General features: G+C 43.5%; 2 protein-coding genes across 2 annotated transcripts in view; one reads left to right on the top strand and one right to left on the bottom strand.

The window, feature by feature from the left end:
* LOC144479997 (E3 ubiquitin-protein ligase DZIP3-like) overlaps positions 1-1,495 on the bottom strand; it is a 57,828-nt gene extending 56,333 nt beyond the window's left edge. The window contains exon 1 of the mRNA XM_078199149.1: positions 1,483-1,495. Within this exon, the coding sequence (XP_078055275.1) occupies positions 1,483-1,495 (13 nt within the window). The remainder of the gene's footprint in view (positions 1-1,482) is intronic.
* Positions 1,496-1,549: 54 nt separating this feature from the next.
* cenatac (centrosomal AT-AC splicing factor) lies at positions 1,550-20,856 on the top strand. Its single transcript, XM_078199148.1, has 11 exons — positions 1,550-1,585; positions 2,829-2,995; positions 3,174-3,272; positions 5,733-5,799; positions 7,837-7,899; positions 10,997-11,058; positions 14,539-14,632; positions 17,879-17,918; positions 19,099-19,188; positions 20,184-20,316; positions 20,485-20,856. Exons 1-11 carry the CDS (start codon positions 1,550-1,552, stop codon positions 20,534-20,536), a joined length of 903 nt encoding a protein of 300 aa, XP_078055274.1. The 3' UTR covers positions 20,537-20,856.
* The last annotated feature ends 549 nt before the right edge of the window (positions 20,857-21,405 follow it).

Below are 21,405 nucleotides of genomic sequence, written 5' to 3'. Positions count from 1 at the left end.
TCCACACAGACAGTGACCCGAGGCCGGAATTGAACCCGGGTCTATGGAGCTGTGAGGCAGCAGTGCTAACTACTGCGCCACCCTGCTGCCACTCTCATCAATACCACTAAAAGATCATTGGTGGCCGTGCCTTGAAAATTTTGAGCTCTCTTGCGTTGACAGTTGAAATCAGATACAGAAAGGCACACGGTGTTTCACTTTTTCATCATTATGTAACAAATGCTGCTGTGTTCTCATCATGTTTTTGAAAAAAAAGTACTGCTCCCAATTGCTGTGTGACTGATGTCTGTGGGCCGTGACTGTTTTAACACCACACCACTTACACCACACAGATTGCAGCATATCAAGAAGATGGCTCACCCCACGAAAGGGTGATAAACACGGGCATCGTCAGCCACCCATGACTAAAATATAATTAAAAACTCTGCCCAGTGACATCATCCAACGGTAGAACCTAAAACCAATACTTATTGGTGGCATATCATAAACTATAGTATTGCAGTCTGGCTCAACCATTCACTGCTAACATAGAATCCCTACAGTGCAGAAGGAGTCCTCATCGTGTCTGCACTGACCGCAATCCCATCCAGGCCCCATCCCCCATAACCCCATGCATTTACCCTAGCCAGTCCCTCTGACACTAAGGGGCAATTTAACATGGCCAATCCACCTAACCCGCACATCTTTGGACTGTGGGAGGAAACCGGAGCACCTGGAGGAAACCCACAGGAGAAATTCCACACAGACAGTGACCCAAGCCGGGAATCGAACCTGGGTCCCTAGTGCTGTGAGGCAGCAGTGCTAACCACTGTGCCGCCCTTCAGGATATAATCAACTCTGCCACTTTATGTTCCGATCATAATTGATAAATATAATGCTAGTGTTTGCAGGAAGAAGTGACCGCGACGCCTTTGCAGCAGTGCGATCTGTGAGGCATAACTGCACATTTCACTTGCGTTGAGGGCAATAGTTTGCCTCTGTACCCAGTAGCTGTATTTTTTTCCCTGTTGTTTAGTCTTGTCAATTTGAAATTCTTAAATTGGATTTTCAGCCATTTAAATTAAAATTATGTTTAAAACCACCTTCTGCATTGTTTTGTTTTAAAATTGTAATTTGGGTTATTTGATTTTTTTGTTTACACAAGCAAATTAACATTCCTGAAAGCTCTTAATGTACCTTAATCAATGTGTAGCCAGTTGCAAAGTCATTACTCAGCATTGTGCCTACAAGAATGTAGGTCAACCAAATCTATTATTAACTAATAGAGGATAACACTTCATTATAATTTGGGTTTGCTCCGAATATTCTATTGTGTGTGTTGTGAAAAGTCCATTTTTAAGGTTAAGCCTCATCTGTGGCAACAGAAATGTGAGCTGGTGTGTGAAGTAATGTAGGATAACAGGCCGTTGGGTGAACAATGAATTGTTTTAACTGTTCACCCTCTTACTGTTGTGATCCAAAATGATTTCATGGGTTTCCTACCCATGCTCTCCATCTCGTGCCACGCTCTCAATGAGAATAAACACTACAAATCAAGTTTGTGATAGTCATGATCATGAAGTCCCATCCTGAACTCTTCAATGCTGTTAGTATGCCCAGGGATAAGATGAAGTGTAAGCTATTCTGTATTCAATGTGATTGTGGATAAGACTCCATTTTACTGCCTTGGTTTAGTAACTGTGCCTAACAAAATCTTTTCCATCTGTACTGTTGACATTTTCAATTGATCCTCCCCCACCTCTTCTCTTCTCTCTTCCCCCCCCACACCCACCCACACATGCACACCCCAACACCTTGGGAGATGGGAAAGTTTCAGATTTCCACAACCTTTGTGTGAATGACAGCGTTCACTGAACTGCCAAGTTATATTTGTTTGGAAATCGTTTCTCTGTATCTACCCTAGCAAATATGTTTAAACATCTTAAACCCTTTGGGGTGGCACAGTTGTTAGCACTGCTGCCTCTCAGCTCCAGGGACCCAGGTTGAATTCTGGCCTCAGGTGACTGTCTGGGGTTTGCACGTTCTCCCCATGTCTGCGTGTGTGGGTTTCCTCCCAAAATCCAAAAGTGTGCAGGTTAGGTGGATTAGCCGTGCTAAATAGCCCCTTAATGTCCCAAGATGTGTAGGTTAGATGGATTAGCAATGGTAAATATGTGGGGTTATAGGGATAGGGTGGGGGAAAGGGCTTGTATGAGATGCTCGACCAGAGAGTCGGTGCAAACTCGATGGGCCAAATGGCCTCTTCTGCACTATCGGGATTGTTTGATTAAATCGTCTCTTACTCTTCCATTATCATCCGTTTGTGAAAGTGTAAGTGATGTTTAGTGGGACAAAGGGAGGGATACTTGTCTTGCAAGTTTTCAACAAACAGAATTGCACTTAAATCAAGAACCTGGCAGGAAGATATTTAAAGTTAAAAGTTAAAGTTTATTTATTAGTCACAAGTAAGGCTTACATTAACACTGCAATGAAGTTACTGTGAAATTCCCCTAGTCGCCACACACCGGCGCCTGTTCGGGTCAATGCACCTAACCAGCATGTCTTTCAAAATGTGGGAGGAAACCGGAGCACCCGGAGGAAACCCACGCAGACATGGGGAGAACGTGCAAATTCCCCACACTGACCCGAGCCGGGAATGGAACCCGGGTTCCTGGGGCTGTGAAGCAGCAGTGCTAATCACTGTGCCACCGTGCCGTCCCATTATTTAACGGGCTTTCAAAAGGTTCCATCTCTTTTTTGTAAAATGTGAATTTGCTTGAGCATAATCTAGAGAAGGTTCACCAAAGCAGCGAAGTTTCCTCTGAAAGTGGTGGCTGTTAATCCCCCAGGTAGAGGATGCTCAGAAGTTCCTTAAAGAAGTGAAAGTGGAGAGATATGACTTCACAGAGCACGAGCAGAACTTCTGGTGTTACTGCTGCAAGAGAGAGGTGAAGAAACACATCACCAATGAGAGCCTGGCTGTGCTGTATGGAGGACTGCTGGAACACTTTGTAAGGTACTGAATCATCTCTTCTCCCACCTCATTCCATTGTAGAATAAAGAATTTCCTGCTGTAGCGAAGGACAAATTCAGTGGTTGCTACTGACAACCAATGCTGCACTCATCGATCTGACTTGTATCTCAGCTGCTGTGATTGTCCTTTTAAACGCTAACCTTTTGACTTTCTTGTGTAGCCCAGAACACTTGAAGCAAACCAACACATTCTGGTGGGAAAACAAAGCAGATATTAAATTGAAAGACAAGTTTCTGCTGTCTGGCGATGCTTATGAGAAGTAAGTGGTGGATTTCGACTCGGCAATCAATATTTTTATTATCTAAAATTGATCTTGCGCAACTGTAGAAACGAGAGGAAAGGCCATTCAATACAATCATCTTCAACCTCAACTCCACTTTCCTGTCTGCTTTCCTTAACCCCTTAAGATTCCAAACATCTGATCAATCTCGGCCTTTAAGATGCTCAATAGTTGAGCATCTTGAGTGAAGAAAGTTCTCCTTTTTTTAAAAATTCGTTCATGGGACATGAGTGTTATTGGCTGGCCAGTATTTATTGCCCATCCCTACTTGTCCGAGGGCAGTTGAGAGTCAACCATGTTGCTGTGACTCTGGAGTCACGAGTAGGCCAGACCACATAAGGACAGCGGATTTCCTTCCTTAAAGAACATTAGTGAACCAGATGGGTTTTTTTTCAACAATCGACAATGGTTTCATGGCCATCAGTAGATTCTTAATTCCAGAATTTTTTGAAAAATTGAATTCAAGTTCCACCAGCTGCCGTGGCAGGATTCGAACCTGGGTCCCCAGAACATTAGCTGAGTTTCTGGATTAGTGATAGATTGGTACCACTGGTCGGCGCAACATCGAGGGCCGAAGGGCCTGTACTGCGCTGTAATGTTCTATAATACCACTAGGCCATTGTCCTCTGTCCTAAATATCCAGCCGCTTATCCAGAGACTCTGCTCCCTCATTCTAGGGTCTTCAGCCAGGGGGAACAACCTCTCCGTATGTACCTTCTCAAGCTCCCACTCAGAATCTTTTACGTTTCAATGAAGTCACCTTTCACTCTTCAAAACTCCAGAGTTTATTTTAAAAATAACAGGGAATTGGGAACCCATTTTGAAATATAGTCCTGCACTCATGCTCAGCAAGTTTCCACAAAGAGCGTGTGAAAATAAAGTTCAAGTTTATTTATTAGTCACACTGCAATGAAGTTACTGTGAAAATCCCCTAGTCGCCACACTCTGGCGTCTGTTCGGGTACATTGAGGGAGAATTTAGCACGGCCAATGAACCTAACCAGCACGTCTTTCGGACTGTGGGAGGAAACCGGAGCACCCGGTCATAGGGATGGTACGGTAGCACAGTGGTTAGCACTGCTGCTTCACAGCTTCATGGACCTGGGTTCGATTCCCGGCTTGGGTCACTGTCTGTGTGGAGTTTACACATTCTCCTCGTGTCTGCGTGGGTTTCCTCCGGGTGCGCCGGTTTCCTCCCACAGTCCAAAGATGTGCGGATTAGGTTGATTGGCCATGCTAAAATTGCCCCTTAGTGTCCTGAGATGTGTAGGTTAGAGGGATTAGTGGGTAAAATATGTAGGGATATGGGGGTAGGGCCTGGGTGGGATTGTGGTTGGTGCAGACTCGATGGGCCGAATGGCCTCTTTCTGTCCTGTAGGGATTCTATGATTCACCCGGAGGAAACCCACGCAAACGCATGGAGAACGTGCAAACTCCACACAGGTAGTGATCCGGGTCCCTGGTGCTGTGAAGCAGCAGTGCTAACCTCTGTGCCACCGTGCCGCCCCTATGACAGGGAGAAAATGACTTGCTGGTCAATCCGGTCTATCCCAGTCATGTTACAGCCAAGCATCCCAACCTTCAGTGATTCCTATGCACCGTCAATTCTGACAATCCCTTAAAGGGACAAAAAATATATATTTTTAATAAAATGGGAGATAAAAGGAATACTAGAAAATTCTGCTAAGTGCCCCCAACAAGGATTTAATTTGTTTTGATTTTATTATTGTTGCATACATTGGGATACAGTGAAAAGTATGTTTCTTGCACACTATACAGACAAAACATACCATTCATAGAGTACATGGGGAGAGGGAAAGGAGAAGGTGCAGAATATATAGTGTTAAAAGTCATTGCTAGGGTGTAGAGAAAGATCAGCTTAATATAATGTAGGTCCTTTCAAAGGTCTGATGGCAGAATGGAAGAAGCTTTTCTTGAGTAGGTTGGTATGTGATCCCAGATTTTTGTATCATTTTCCCAACGGAAGGTGGTGGTAGTATGTCTGGAGTGTGTGGGGTCCTTGATTATGCCGGCTGTTTTTCCGATGCAGCGGGAAGTGTAGACGGAGTCAATGGATGGGAGGGGTAAAATAAGTCCCATGAAACTACAGTGAATGTGAGGTAACGAGAACCTCCTCTAGGCAGTGATATTGGCTTCAGCCCGAACTTCGTCCAGCTCTCTACTGAAGGTCTGCTGCAAACCTACACTGCCTCAGTGAGCTGGCAACCATTTCCTTTGTTTTTCCCCATTCGATGTTCTTTACGCAGGGTGATATGTACGCTTTTTACAGAGTTTATGGGGCCCAACCTGCTTCCTTAATTGGTCTCCAATAGGCAAGTCCCCAATTCTGAGACGAAAAATGTACTTTAAAATGATTAAAAACTAGGATTTATTTTTCCAGTTTTTCAGAATTCTCTTTCCACTGTCTTATTTCCTTAAGGTTCAAAGCAGCTGTCGCGAAGGCAGTGGAAAACTATGAAGAGAAGGAGGATGAATATATTAAACAGGTGTGTAGGTTAACTTGGTGTAAATGAATGAGGTTCTATGCAGTGTTATTATTAAGGTGTCAGCTGTGGGTAGCGTTCTCGCCTGAGTCAGTGGGTTGTGAGTTCACATCCTATTCGAGGGACCTCAGCACAAATTCTACCCTGACACTCAAAATTGCAGTACTGAGAGTGCACTGCTTTGTCAGGGGTGCTGTCTTTCAGTTGAGGCGTTAAACCAAGGACACACTCTGCCCCCCCACTCAGATGGACGTAAAGGATTCCATGGCACTATTTCAAAGAAATGGAGTCATTTCAATGAAGAGCAGAGGCGTTCTCTCTCTCTCTCTCTCTCTCTCTCTCCCCCCCCCCGCCTCCCCTCCCCTCAAAGCCACAAATAAAAGATTTGGTTATTCTGTCGCTCTGTGGGAGCTTGCAAATTGGCTGCTGCATTTTCTACATTAGAACCGTGATGACACTTCAAAATTACTTCACTGGCTGAAAAGCTACTTTGGGATGTCCTGAGGCTGTGAAAGGTGGTGTGAAACATGCACATCTTTCACTTTTCCTGTGACTCAGCTATGTTGTTGTACAGTCTGGAGTGCTGCTGACTGGAGACTAAAGGCCGCTCCAAAATGCAGTCTGCAAGGATTGGTGGAAACATCACTGGGCTTGTCCGTGTATCGTCTATTCACCTGAATGTTTTACTGTTTAGAAGCAGATTGGCTGTCCGCACTTCACAGAATCATAGAATCGCTACAGGGCAGAAGGAGGCCATTCAGCCCATCAAGCCTGCGCTGACAACAATCCCACCCAGGCCCTATCCCCCGTAACCTGAGGGCCAATTTAGCATTAGCCAATAAACCTAATCCGCACATCTTTGAACTGTGGGAGGAGACCGGAGGACCCGGAGGAAACCCACGCAGACACGGGGAGAATGTGCATACTCCACACAGACAGTGACCTGGGGCCAGAATTGAACCTGGGTCTCTGGCGCTGTGAGGCAGCAGTGCTAACTGCTGTGCCACTGTGCCCCCCCACACTTGGCTACAGGAGGTGTACGGCTGGGGGAGCATTGGAGAGCAAAATGGGAGAGAATTTGGGCGGAATAAAAGTTAGTTTGTTGTGTAAAAGAAGGTTGTTAATCTCTAACAAAGCCTCTCTTTCTCAACCATTTAAATAATTAGATTATGGAGCATGTTCAGTTTTTAACCAAGAAAATCTAATCGTGTTACTCAAAACCAAAGTGGCCACTGAGAATATAAAGGTATATCTTACAACCAGTGATGTTTAACAAGATTGCAATAAAATTCTCTGAATTTTTTTTTGCAATGTTTGTGTTAATCCATATGTGTATCTATATGGGAATACTTCTGATCAGAAAACAGCTGTTGTTCCCTCCTGGTGCTGAGGTTTTGCAAGGGACTGTCTTGGTTATTGCTTCAAAGAGGCTTAGTATCCATGAATGACAAAGACACTGGTTGATATCTCATTAAAACAGTAGTGTCATTGTTAACAATTTCAGCAGGAATTCTTTTGTTTGCTATTTTAACAAAGGAGCTAACCTATTCATCTTTTTTAATGCTTGTAGGTGCATTCAGATACTGTCGTGTACTTGTTGCCAATAATGGGAGGCACAGTGGTTAGCACTGCCACCTCATAGCGCCAGAGATCCGGGTTCAATTCCAGCCTCGGGTTTGTGTGGAGTTTGCACGTTCTCCCCATGTCTGCATGGGTTTCCTCCCACAGTTTAAAGATGTGCGGGTTAGGTTGATTGGCCACGCTAAACTGACCCTTAGTGTCAGGGGGATTAGCAGGGTAAATACATGGTGCTTCAGGGATAGGGCCTAGATGGGATTGTGGTCAGTGCAGGCTCGATGGGCTGAATGGCGGCCTCCTGCACTGTAAGGATTCTACCATTCTATGAATATATTGACTCTGTCTAAAGGCAGGCTTATGTTTTCCCTCACTCTTGTTTAATGGATACTGTTGTTTCTCTCTAATTTTTCACTCCAGTTATGAGTGATTATTTTAAATTTTCATTTGGTCAATTCTCTGTAGGAAGCGGAATATATTCGAGAAGTGGAACGGAAAAGACAGGAGGTGGTGCAGGCTGCCTTTGAGGTTGGTTTTACCTGGATGAGCCTGAACAGTATCCATGGCAACTGTTGTACTTTACACCAACTGGTCTATGTATTGCACAATGATTCTGAAAGATTTAAATGAGGTTTCCTTAAAGTGCTGGTTAAGGCAGTACATGAGGCCACAAGAAGGTCCCAGATTTTTGGGTTCCTGATCTGCTTTAGCTGATCTCAGTGAGAGCAACATGTGGGTGGCTACAGTTGGCCTTGAGTGAACGGATGTTGGAATGGAAAGTCCGAAAACTAGGATTCTTTACGTCAATTGCAATCCAGAATTCATTCCCTTTCCACTCTGATGCTTCCCCTGTCATCCCAAAAGTGTCTGTGCAGATATTGTGCAAAGCTAGGATTGGCCTTCACTTGACTTCAGTTAATTTGCCAACATTGCCTGTCAAGACTTGCAGAACTTGGCTACCTCGATGGGGTAGCAACGACCCTATATCCCCACCACCCCTCGGACACCCCCAGCCAGAACTGGAGCCTACAGAGAGGAAAGGAAAGGAATGTTGTGTTTTTCACTTTATTCATACGAATAAACCAAGAATTCTCCCATCTAAAGCAATTGCTTTAATTCACAGAGTGGAGTTATTTTAAAATGTAGAACAGTTATTTACAGTAATGTCCCTGAGTGTGGTTCTGCTAATGTATGAACATTCCCTCCTTCTGATCATACTCTTCATCTGATTTGTACCTTTTGCTTCTCCTGTGTTGAGTGGAGGATATCGTCACAACTCATTTTTCTCCATTCTGTAAAAGTTTGCAGAAAAATGGGATTCAAGTGATGGCTTCAATTCAATGGGCTGAATGGCCTCACCCTGTGGTTCAACCCCAGAAATGATCACCCCCCACAATCAAAGTTTTTAAAAAACCTCTAAAGAGAAATAAATGCTTTCCTCCAAACTAGTTAGTCCCAGACATCAGCTATATGTTCAAAGGCAAAATGTGGGTGCCGCTGGTGAGATTTAATGTTTTTGGGGCAATAAAGGTGATGCTGAGTAAAAACTAGAAGAACTGATTATGAATGCAATATCCTTAATTACAATGCGAAACTTGCTCTTAAACTGTGAGTGGCATGGTGACACACTGGTTAACACAGCGCCAGGGACCCAGGTTCGATTCCTGGCTTGGGTCGCTGTCTGTGTGGAGTTCTCCCCGTGTCTGCATGGGTTTCCTCCGGGCATTCCAGTTTCCTCCCACAGATCGAAAGACCTGCTGGTTAGGTGCATTGGCCATGCTAAATTCTCCCTCGGTGTACCCGAACAGGCGCCGGAATGTGGCGACTAGGGGATTTTCACAGTAACTTCATTGCAGTGTTAATGCAAGCCGACTTGTGAGATGAATAAATAAACTTAAACTTAGTCAGGTTGGGCATGTTTTGAGTTTTCTATCTGTGCATTTTAAGAGAGTTGAACATCTTTGTCTGATTGTACCCAGAAATGATTCTGTGCCATAAAGGAAGAGGAAGTGAGGATGTTCTTAATCTATGAATTAAATTTTAATACAAGTTGAGTATCCTTTTATCCGTAAATCCAAAAACTGAACACATCCAAAAATGTATCGACCTCTAGCGTAGGAAGTCTAGTTTGTCTGTCTGCACTGTTTACCTTGTGATTTTTGTGATGAATATGTTAAAAAGAAACCTATTACAGGTACCATGCCGCCCTGTAGGTACCCTGCTGCTTATTCAATAATGTATCTCACTTTTCCAGTCGTTTGATTTACTTTCGACAATAGCTAGCCTAGGTTTCAGCTATTGTAATGTAAATTTATATGTTGCACCCAAAAACAAAATGATCTGAAATGCAATTGACCCCGAAGATTTTGGATAAAGGATACCTGACTGTATGTACAGACTCTCCAATCGCTGCATTTTTTTTTCTCTTTCCCTGTTGAGAATAATAGAAAACCAATTCTTTGTTTTAGATGTTATAAAGAAAATGGGCATAGTAAATAATCCGTTGCAATACAGTAGTTCCACAAAGCAAACGTTATTTACTTGGTTATAATGTATTATTCTATTCATTTAAATATTTGCTAGACTAGCAAATTTAATGCTAGTCTCCTTTTTTTAATATGCGACCAGGGAAGGGGTATGTTTGGAAGTTGAAACATTTGATTTCCTTTTAGTGTATTTCCTTTGCTATTTCTCACTGTTCCTCACAGCCCATCCTCTCAGGGTTAGGGGGAATGGGGTTGTGGATTTCGGGCATTTCATGTTGTCATCTGGTTCAAGCCACGCGAGGTTGCCTCTGTCTACAGCCCATGAGGGCGGCACGGTGGTTAGCGCTGCTGCCTCACAGCACCAGGGATCCGGGTTCGATTCCCGGCTTGGGTCACTGTCTGTGCGGAGTCTGCATGTTCTCCCTGTGTCTGGGTGGGTTTCCTCCGGGTGCTCCGGTTTCCTCCCACAGTCTGAAAGATGTGCTGGTTAGGGTGCATTGGCCATGCTAAATTCTCCCTCCGTGTACCCGAACAGGCGCCAGAGTGTGGCGACTAGGGGATTTTCACAGTAACTTCATTGCAGTATAAGCCTTACTTGTGACTAATAAACTTTAACTATTTCTCATGGTTTCCTCACAGCCCATCCTCTCAGGGTTAGGGGGATGGGGTTGTGGATTTGTATTTTGGGCATTCCATGTGGCCAATCTGGTTCAAGCCAGGTGAGGCTGCCTCTGTCTGCAGTAGCCCATTATAAAGTGGAGGACACCCTCTGCATTCGTGTTGCTTAAGTGAGGAAAGCATTAACAATGCTTCAAACAGCATTAGAACAATGTGACTTCTGTACCCAGCCCTGAGATCTTACCAATGTAGGTGAAGAGGGTGAGAGTTTATAGCTGGAAGTCTGTTACCCAAATATCGCAGAGGGGAGCACTTGTAAAGCCAAGTAGAATGACTTCTGGATTATATCCTATTCACCAAGACCCTTGGAGTTGAACATCTGGCACCTGCACAGCTTTGCTACAATGCCTTTTACAGATGACCATTGGCTGCTTATTTATTTCTGTTGCAATAGTTACTGCTGATGCTGTATTTTAAACTTTAAGAAAAAAAAGTGTTGATTTTTCCTGAATGAAAACCAGCCACAGGCAGAGCAGAATTCTGTTGATGGATTCCCAGTGTTTGCAGTCGACCACGACGAGAGGTAAGAGAAAAGTGTTTTTATTTTGCTGAAATGATTAAATATTATCATTGTCACAGCAGTCCATCCTTGTGACACCTTTAATCTGTATTGGAAATTGCATAGATGTGAATGTTGTGTGAGGGTAGGATCAGGCACTTCTGATCCACACTTGAACGTTCCTTGAACGAAGCTCGCACATGAAGCTGGACCAGGTATTGGTTGACGTGATACTGAAAGGCGGCTGGCTCTGATGGAATCATACTCCAGGAAGAATTGTGTAAATCGAGAGGCATTGCTGTAATTCCAACAGTTCGTCCAACATTCCAGAATATCCCCATATCTAGTTCCTGGAGAACATGCTCCTTAGTATTTGCAAGTGCTACCTGTGCTCTATGATATGTCACAGTTACCTGAACATCATCTTGTTGGGGTGAGTCTTAAAAAGGCCGATATTGAAAGTTATCAACCCCCATGGTGCTACTCCATGTTGGAAAGTCGGCACGTAGCAGCACACATGTAGGTTGCGTGTACTTCTCTGTCCCACTGGTGTGTACAGTTGTGAAGCCAGAAGCTAGATGTGTTCTAGTTATGGACTGCACGGTGGCACAGTGGTTAGCACTGTTGCCTCACAGCGCCAGGGACCCGGGTTCAATTTCGTCCTCGGGCGTAGAATTCGCAGGTTCTTCCCGTGTCTGCGTGTGTTTCCTCCGGGTGCTCCGGTTTCCTCCCACACTCCAAAGATGTGCAGGTTAGGTTGATTGGTTATGCTAAATTGCCCCTTAGTGTCAGGGGGACTAGCAAGGGTAAATATGAGGTTACGGGGATAGGGCTTGGGTGGGATTGTGATCAGTGCAGACTTGATGGGTTGAATGGCCTCCTTCCGCACTGTAATGTGGAGTTGCCGGCGATGGACTGGGGTAGGCACAGTAAGTAATCTCACAACACCAGGCTAAAGTCCAACAGGTTTATTTGGTAGCATGAGCTTTCTCCCATTCTTCCATTCTCCCATCCTCCTGCTGCCATATTTATTTCTATTGTGAATTTTTTTCCCCCTTCCCTCCCTCCAAATTTTGGAATTATCCTTGAAGTTTCTTCCTTCCCCCTCCCCCATTATTCGCAGTTGATATCAGGTGGTGTAATGCTGGGGAGAAAAATGACTCGTATGTCTTGCCCACAGCAGAAAAATGTAATGCATTTTGATCCAGCGTTAACCCCCAACCTCATTGGATGTGATTTATTTTGTTTGTGTTCACACAAAAACTAGGAGCAGGAGTAGGCCATCTGGCCCCTCGAGCCTGCTCCGCCATTCAATAAGATCATGGCTGATCTTTTTGTGGACTCAGCTCCACTTACCCGCCCGCTCACCATAACCCTTAATTCCTTTACTGTTCAAAAATGTATCTATCCTTGCCTTAAAAACATTCAATGAGGTAGCCTCAACTGCTTCACTGGGCAGGGAATTCCACAGATAGGGTTTTATTTTATTTTAGATAGGGTTTTATTTTAAACAAATAGAGTCACTGACAATCCAGTCAAAAGGGCCAGTCTCGGGAAAGGCAGAGACATTGGTAACCCACTTTTCCATAGATTCCCTTCATGTTTTACTTAATGGCTGAAATTGTTTCTCCCCAGGAATGGTAGAACTGTTAAAACAGGGGAGAGTGGTACACAACTAGAGCTATCCCTGAGCACCAGTTATTCAGCAGACACAACTTCTGCTATTTCTTGGTGTTATTAAATACTCAACCATGATGCACGTGGGCACAATTGAAAGGAATTAATGTAAAATACACTTGCTGTGTTATTCTGGCCAACCAACAGCCACACCCCATTCAGCAACTCCGAGGACTGCTGTGCCTCTGCTCCTCACCTCTGCCATTGCCTATCCCAAATTAACCACCAGAATGATCCTGACTCCCATCCCCTGTGGTCAAGACCCAGTTTCTCACCTCGTTTCTTCCTGACCATGTCAAACCTCCCTCCCTACTTGGGAGTTATTGGTACAAAGACAATTTGCCATTGTCGGTGCAAATAAAACCTGTCGCAGAGGGAGATGTAACTGTGCTGGAAAGGGGGATGTTTCTGACACCAGCAGTTGCTTGGATGCTTTTCTTATTCTAGCGTAGAGCTGCTGACAGGAAGACGCATTGTGAACGTGTGGGTAACTCCATGAATCCCAAAGGGTTGAGGAGGAGGAGTGAAAGTAAAAATGTTGATTTGCCTTTAAGTTTTCAATTTTAATGTTGAATGTGTCTGGTAGAGTGAGGATATAGGTACACAGTATTTATAAAAGCAAATTACTGCTGAAATCTGAAACCAAAAGAGAAAAGGCTGGAAAATCTCAGTAGGTCTGGCAGCATCCGTAAGGAGAGAAAAGAGCTGACGTTTAGAGTCCAGATGACCCTTTCTCAAAGTGACCAAGGGTCGCCTGGACTCGAAACGTCAGCTCTTTTCTCTCCTTACAGATGCTGTCAGACCTACTGAGATTTTCCAGCGTTTTCTCTCTTGGCCAGTATTTATATAGAGTCATAGAGGTTTACAGCATGGAAACAGGCCCTTCGGCCCAACTTGTCCATGCTACCATGTTTTTTTAAACCCCTAAGTTAATCCCAATTGCCTGCATTTGGCCCATATCCCTCTATACCCATCTTACCCATGTACTATCCAAATGCTTTTCAAAAGACAAAATTGTACCCGTCTCTACTACTACCTCTGGCAGCTTATTCCAGACACTCACCACCCTCTGTGTGAAAAATTGCCCCTCCTGGACACTTTTGTATCTCTCCCCTCTCACCGTAAACCTATGCCCTCTAGTTTTAGACTCCCCTACCTTTGGGAAAAGATATTGACTATCTAGCTGATCTGTGCCCCTCATTATTTTATAGACCTCTATAAGATCACCCCTCGGCCTCCTATGCTCCAAAGAAAAAAGTCCCAGTCTATCCAGCCTCTCCTTATAACTCAAACCATCAAGTCCCAGTAGCATCCTAGTAAATATTTTCTGCACTCTTTCTAGTTTAATAATATCCTTTCTATAATAGGGTGACCAGAATTGCCAAGTGTGGCCTTACCAATGTCTTGTACAACTTCAACAAGACATTCCAACTCCTGTATTCAATGTTCTGACCGATGAAACCAAGCATGCCGAATACCTTCTTCACCACTCTGTCCACCTGTGACTCCACTTTCAAGGAGCTATGAACGTGTACCCCTAGATCTCTTTGTTCTATAACTCTCCCCAATGCCCTACCATATCTGTTAGAATTGCCAAGAGTATTCAGCCTGCTGTTGCTTGGGCTGCAGAGCCCTGTTATGTTGCATGCTACCAGCGATGGTCAACCATGGTCCGGAGTAGTGATTTGGATTCATAATTTCAATGAAAATTCATCCAGGTACTTGTTTGTTTAAGGGGATGGTGGAGAGAACGTGCTTTTCTTTACAAAAAGAACTATTCGTATTATTCTGTTGTTTCTCTGCAATTCATGGTGTTGGTACCTACAGTGCTGAAGAGACGGAACCTGGACCGAGTGGAGTACATTTTCATCCTTCAAGTGATGTGCCAAATGGAGAAACCTTGACTTTCGTTGGTGACCAGGTGATGTGTGAATATATAATGAGGTACTTCTGTGAAGCGTCAGTGTGTTTGGGTGCAGTATTAGATGCTGCAGCAAAATCCATTAAAATGGAAAGAAAGTTTGATGTGCAATGCTGATGACCCTCCAATCCTTTGTATTGCAGTGAACTCTTGATTTTACAGCAGTTTTGGGGAGAGAATTTGCACTGGCTCTTCCAACTTCCTTCTACTTCTGCTGAGGGTGGCACAGTGGTTAGCACTGCTGCCTCACAGCGCCAGGGACGCGGGTTCCATTCGCGACTTGGGTCACTGTCTGTGTGGAATCTGCACGCTCTCCCCGTGTCTGCGTGGGTTTCCTCCGGGTGCTCCGGTTTCCTCCCACGTTCCAAAAGACGGGCTGGTTAGGTGCATTGGCCATGCTAAATTCTCCCTCAGCGTACCCGAACAGGCGCCGGAGTGTGGCGACTAGGGGATTTTCACAGTAACTTCATTGCAGTGTGAATGTAAGCCTACTTGTGACATTAATAAATAGACTTAGACTTACTTTCTGAAGCCTTGCGGCATTTCAATGCGGTTTCTTGCAGGAAAGGACTTGGACCTGGCCTGTTGTAACATCATACTCTCACTCTAAATATACCCATACAGCAACAGTAAGGTCGTTTTAAACTAAAGTCAGTGTGTAAATCCAACCTACATTGTTTGTGCTGAAATTGGATATGCTCCACATATCAACTATCTGGATGTTTAAAAAGCTTTTGGAGAAAATGCTACAGGTTTGATCTCTGAGAATAAACTTAATGTCAGCAGTGCACTTTAGAAGAGACTTGTAGATTTTAAGAACTGTGACTTAACAAATAAATGCATGTATAATGTGATTTAAATCTGAGCAATACAGTTGGATTTATATAGTGGTTGTGGTTTTGATAGACTATCTTGGGGAGTTGCTTAGCTCAGTTTCCTGGACAGCTGGTGAGTGATGTGGAGGGACACCGATAATGTGGGTTCAATTCCCATACCAGCTGTTATTCATGGAGGCCCTGCCTTCTCAGCCTTACACCTCGCCGAAGATGTGGGTGACTCTCAGGTTAAAATCACCACCAGTCAGTTCTCCCCCGCTAAAAGGGGAGAGCAGCCAATGGTCATCTGGTGACTTAACCATTTTTTTCAGTGGAGAAGAACATGGGTGGCTGTACTGAGGGCTTGCGGTGGACTGAAAAGATTGAGTATGTGGACTTTAACAAAGAGGTTGTGCTGGAATCTTTGAATGGCATCAAGATAGATAAGTCGCTGGGTCCGGATGGGATGTACCCCAGGTTACTGTGGGAGACGAGGGAAGAGATTGCAGAGCCTCTGGCGATGACCTTTGCGTCGTCGATGGAGACGGGAGAGGTGCCGGAGGATTGAAGGATTGCGGATGTGGTTCCTATTTTCAAGAAGGGGAATAGGAATAGCCCAGGAAATTACCGACCGGTGAGTCTAACCTCAGTGGTTGGTAAGCTGATGGAGAAGATCCTGAGGGACAAGATTTATGAGCATTTAGAGAGGTTTAGTATGCTCAAGAATACTCAGCATGGCTTTGTCAAAGGCAGATCGTGCCTTACGAGCCTGGTGGAGTTCTTCAAAAATGTGACTAAACACATTGACGAAGGGAAAGTGGTAGATGTGGTTTATATGGATTTTAGCAAGGCGTTCGATAAGGTCCCCCATGCAAGGCTTCTAGAAAAAGTGAGAGGGCATGGGATCCAAGGGGCTGCTGCCCTGTGGATCCAGAACTGGCTTGCCCAAAGGAGGCAGAGAGTGTGTATAGATGGGTCTTTTTCTAAATGGAGTTCAGTCACCAGTGGTGTGCCCCAGGGATCTGTTCTGGGACCCTTGCTGTTTGTCATTTTCATAAATGACCTGGATGAGGAAGTGGAGGGATGGGTTGGTAAGTTTGCCGACGACACGAAGGTTGGTGGGGTTGTGGATAGTCTGGAGGGATGTCAGAAGTTACAGAGGGACATAGATAGGATGCAAGACTGGGCGGAGAAGTGGCCGATGGACTTCAACCCAGATAAATGCGTCGTGGTCCATTTTGGCAGGTCAAATGGGATGAAGGAGTACAATATAAAGGGAAAGACTCTTAGTACTGTAGAGGATCAGAAGACCTTGGGGTCCAGGTCCATAGGACTCTAAAATCGGCCCCGCAAGTGGAGGAGGTGGTTAAGAAAGCGTATGGTGTGCTGGCCTTTATCAATCGAGGGATTGAGTTTAGGAGTCCGGGGATAATGATGCAGCTATGTAAGACCCTCGTCAGACCCCACTTGGAGTACTGTGCTCAGTTCTGGTCGCCTCATTACAGGAAGGATGTGGAAAAGATTGAAAGGGTGCAGAGGCGATTTACAAGGATGTTGCCTGGATTGAGTGGCATGCCTTATGAGGATAGGCTGAGGGAGCTCGGTCTTTTCTCCTTGGAGAGACGTTGGATGAGAGGAGACCTAATAGAGGTATATAAGATGTTGAGAGGCATAGATCGGGTGGACTCTGAGGCTTTTTCCCAGGGTGGAAATGGCTGCTACGAGAGGACACAGGTTTAAGGTGCTGGGGAAATGTTAGGGGGAAGTTTTTCACAGAGGGTGGTGGGCGAGTGGAATCGGCTGCTGTCAGTGGTGGTGGAGGCAAACTCAATAGGGTCTTTTAAGAGACTCCTGGATGAGTACATCGGACTTAATAGGATGGAGGGTTATAGGTAGGTCTAAAAGGTAGGGATATGTTCCGCACAACTTGTGGGGCCGAAGGGCCTGTTTTGTGCTGTAGTTTTGTATGTTTCTATGATATTGGGGTGGCACAATGGTTAGCAGTGCTGCCTCAGCTCCAGGGACCTGGGTTTGATTCTCGGCTTGGGTGACTCTGCATTTTGCACATTCTCCCCATGTCAGCGTAGGTTTCCTCCCACAGTCCAAAGATATGCGGGTTAGGTTGATTGGCTATGCTAAATTGCGCCTTAGTGTCTCAGGATGCATAGGTTCAAGGGATGAGCGGGATAGAGCCTGGGTGGGATTGTTGTCAGTGCAGACTCAATGGGCCTCCTGCAATGTCGGAATTCTGATATTGGCTAAGACACTACATAATATTTGTTGGAGTGTCATGACTACTGTTTTAAGTAAACATGATGTAGCTGACCCTTGTATTTACCGGAATATTCCATGTTTTTTTAAAAAATGTGCACTTTTAAATTTAGATTTGGTCTGCTAGGATTTGCAATTAATGTCTTAACTTTTCCTACAGTTACAGATATCCAAACCAGAAGCCAGGAATGTTCACACAGGTGAAGATGTCAATTTGTGCGGGTTTTCAGTGTGTAATGTAATGACTCATTTTGAAGTGGGGTTTGGGGAAAGCTGAGTATGTAAGTGTTATATATTTGGATGATGCTGTGATCGGTAAACAAACATCTTCCTTGTAATTTTCACTAAATGAATATAAACCAGTTTATACTGGTGTAGTGACTTGAATATCACGAGTGAATGCTGCTGATTAACATGCAGATGTACAGTGAGATGCATTATTAGCCACCTACATTTATTGTACTGTAAAATATGGTGACTAAATTTCACCTTAATCTCCATTTGAGGGTCTGGAAGCCATGGGTGTAAAATATATGACCCAACCCATGTATAGACCATTTTTATATTTCATCAAACTGGTTTCTCCCTCATGTCCTGGGAGTCACTAGCAAAGCTGGTGCCTATTCCTGGTTGCCAGTGAGAAGGCAATAGCGAGTCACCTTTTGAACTAAATAAAAGCAAATTACTGTGGATGCTGGAATCTGAAACCGAGAAAATGCTGGAAAATCTCAGCAGGTCTGGCAGCATCTGTAAGGAGAGAAAAGAGCTGACGTTTCGAGTCCAAATGACCCTCAGACAGCTTTGTCAAAGGGTCACCTGGACTCTCAACATCCACTCTTTTCTCTCCTTAGATGCTGCCGGACCTGCTGAGATTTTCCAGCATTTTCTCTTTTGGTTTCACCTTTTGAATTACTTGCCAAAGGTACTCCCACGTTTCTCATCCAAGAGCAGCAGTATTCTCCTGGCCTTCAACAAATTGAGAAAAAAGAGGATAACTCATCATCTGGATCTTTGCACTGTATATCATAAATGTTCTCAATTACCCTTCCAGCTGAACTGTATTTTTCATTTAAATTCTTCTATTTAACACTAATTCATTTTACTCAAGAATTTTCAGGATCAAGGGGGGTAAATCTTGGTGGAAATCTGCATCTTCACTTTATTCTGCAAAATCTCAAATTGCAAGCCTATTTGAACTTTCTGAAATAAATTAGACCAGATTCTTCTGTACAGTAAAAGATGCTGCTTTTCCATGTTACGTGTTGCCATTTTCATTTTTCTCAGCCTTTCAAACCAAAAGAAAAACCTATTCTGAACAAGATCATGCTCTAGTGATTGTACCTTTGTCTCCAGCTGATTAATCTTTACATCCGACCTCAGGTGCTACTCCACCCTGGCTTATCGATGAGGAAGATCCAGACACTACACCAAAGCCAATAGGGCCATCTTACGAGGAGTTTATCCAACACAGTACGTGTCTAATATTCTGGATGGCCACTTGATTAGAATGGATTGAGATGTCATGGAATTGTTACTGTACAGAGAACAACAATTTACATTTATATAAGCACACATGGTATATAGTGTTCCCAAGATGATTCACTGGTATAGTATTAAACAAAATTTGACAAAGCCACATGAGGAAATTTTAGGTCAAAAACATTGGTCAAAGAGATGGGTTAAAGGAAGTTTTATGATCCCTGTGGAGACTAACTGAATTTACTGAATGATCCCAATGAGAAAACTAATGGTTAAGATTTCACTTTTGTAACTTTATCAAATGAAAATCAACAAACCTAAATTACACATTAAATAGCAGCTGTAACAAAAGATTTCAATCTGATTTACTGGACAGTCCAGGTGTATATGGCACCAATTTCAACCATAAAGTCCCTGTAATAATCTTGTTTATGACAATGCGGCATATTGTAACCATTAAAAACATTTTAAGCTACCCATTAATTTCTAGTCTTAAATTTGTCTTGCTGCCCAAAGGAAACAATCTACTTACAACCCTTAAACTTTGAACATCTTAAGATCACCTCTTGGACTTCTCTGCTTTTTTGGCCAAAAACACCAACTTGTGACTCTGAATTGTGAATCCCCAATCTATTTTTTTGTTAGTTTCAAAGTTTTATAATGGGTGTCCAATGTGTGCACCATTCCAATTTTTTGTCATTAATCACAGAGCATAGTCTTCACTGGCAAGGCCAATATTTGTTGCTAATTGCCCTTAGAGCCGCAGTCCTTTTAGCATAACTGTGCTCTTAAGTAGCATGTTGTTTAAGAATGTTTCTGGTTACAGCATACATTAATATGCAGCTTATGTCCGCATTATAGACAATGCTCGAAATAGGCCAAGTAAATTAGATGAATTTCAGTGAGGTGGTATATTGGACTGAACTAAAAGTAGTTACATTTTAGGTGTACAATTAAATGAATCACAAGATTTGTTTTAATTTTAGAGGAGAAAGAGAAACTGAAGAAACTTCCTCCAAATAGAGTTGGTGCAAATTTCAACCACGCGTCAGAAACAGACGACTCCTGGTTACCTTCGTTTGGCCGAGTGTGGAATGATGGCAGGAGGTGGCAATCCAGGTTAGAGATCTTGCTTCTATAAACTCCTTCCCCACACATTCTTATCAAACCCAATCACTGATCAAGGTTTGCATTCTTTTACGGTTTGTTTCCTTGTACTTAATTGGTCTCTATTTTTCTGCTAAGCATTATCCAACTCCTTGAATTGACTTCTCTTTCATTTTATAGGCATCAGTTCAGGTTAGAGGAAGGCAAAAAGAGAAAACAAGACAAGAGATGACCAGAGGAATATTCCAAGAAATGAATTTTGGAAGAGGAAAATGGCTGATATTTTTGTTAAATATTTATTAGCTACATACTCACCCTGTATAAAATGTTAGAATATTTTATACTGTAGTAAATTAGGTAAATAGTTAATCTAGCTTTACATTCCAATGCAATAACCAGGAATTGTAAATCTGTACTCATCGCTAACGTACATTTGTTTATATACTGCTGGCCTCAACTATTGCAAACCAAAATTCCATAATCTTATCAATACAAGACTTTCCCATTTCTATGTAATAAAAACCTTCTGTTTGAAATGGAATTGAGAATGCTATTTGATGGTCAGTTCAATCATTCCAGGTTCTTCAGAGAAAGTAAAAGGATGGCACCTTGCAAATGAGTTCAGATTTATCACTGTGCTAAAGGCATAGATAGGGCTTGTAAAATTTCACCCTGTAACATTGAGCACTCTCAGAAGACTAAGGAAAATTGGCATGCCAGCTATGAGACTCATCTACAGATGCACCATAGAAAACATAGCTTGGTATGCCTCCTGCTCTGCCCATGACCACAAGAAACTATAAAGGGTTGTGAATGTAGCCCAGTCTATCATTCAAACCAGCCTCCCATCCATTGACTGTCTACACTTCCTGCTGCCTCGGAAAAGCAGCCAGCATAATTAAGGACCCCACGCTCTTCCACTGGGGAAAAAGATAAACATCTGATCTCACATACCAACTGACTCAAGAACAGCTTCTTTCCTGCTGCCATCAGACTACGTTGATCTTTCTCTACACCCTAGCTATGGTTGTAACACTACATTCTGCACTCTCCTTCCCTATGAACCAAGTGCAAGAAACAATACTTTTCACTTTACTACTA

Source organism: Mustelus asterias, chromosome 27 (assembly GCF_964213995.1).
Source record: "Mustelus asterias chromosome 27, sMusAst1.hap1.1, whole genome shotgun sequence".
Lineage (NCBI taxonomy): Eukaryota > Metazoa > Chordata > Chondrichthyes > Carcharhiniformes > Triakidae > Mustelus > Mustelus asterias.
The sequence above is the reverse complement of the archived record's forward strand: the minus strand, read 5'-3'. Positions and strand labels throughout refer to the sequence as shown.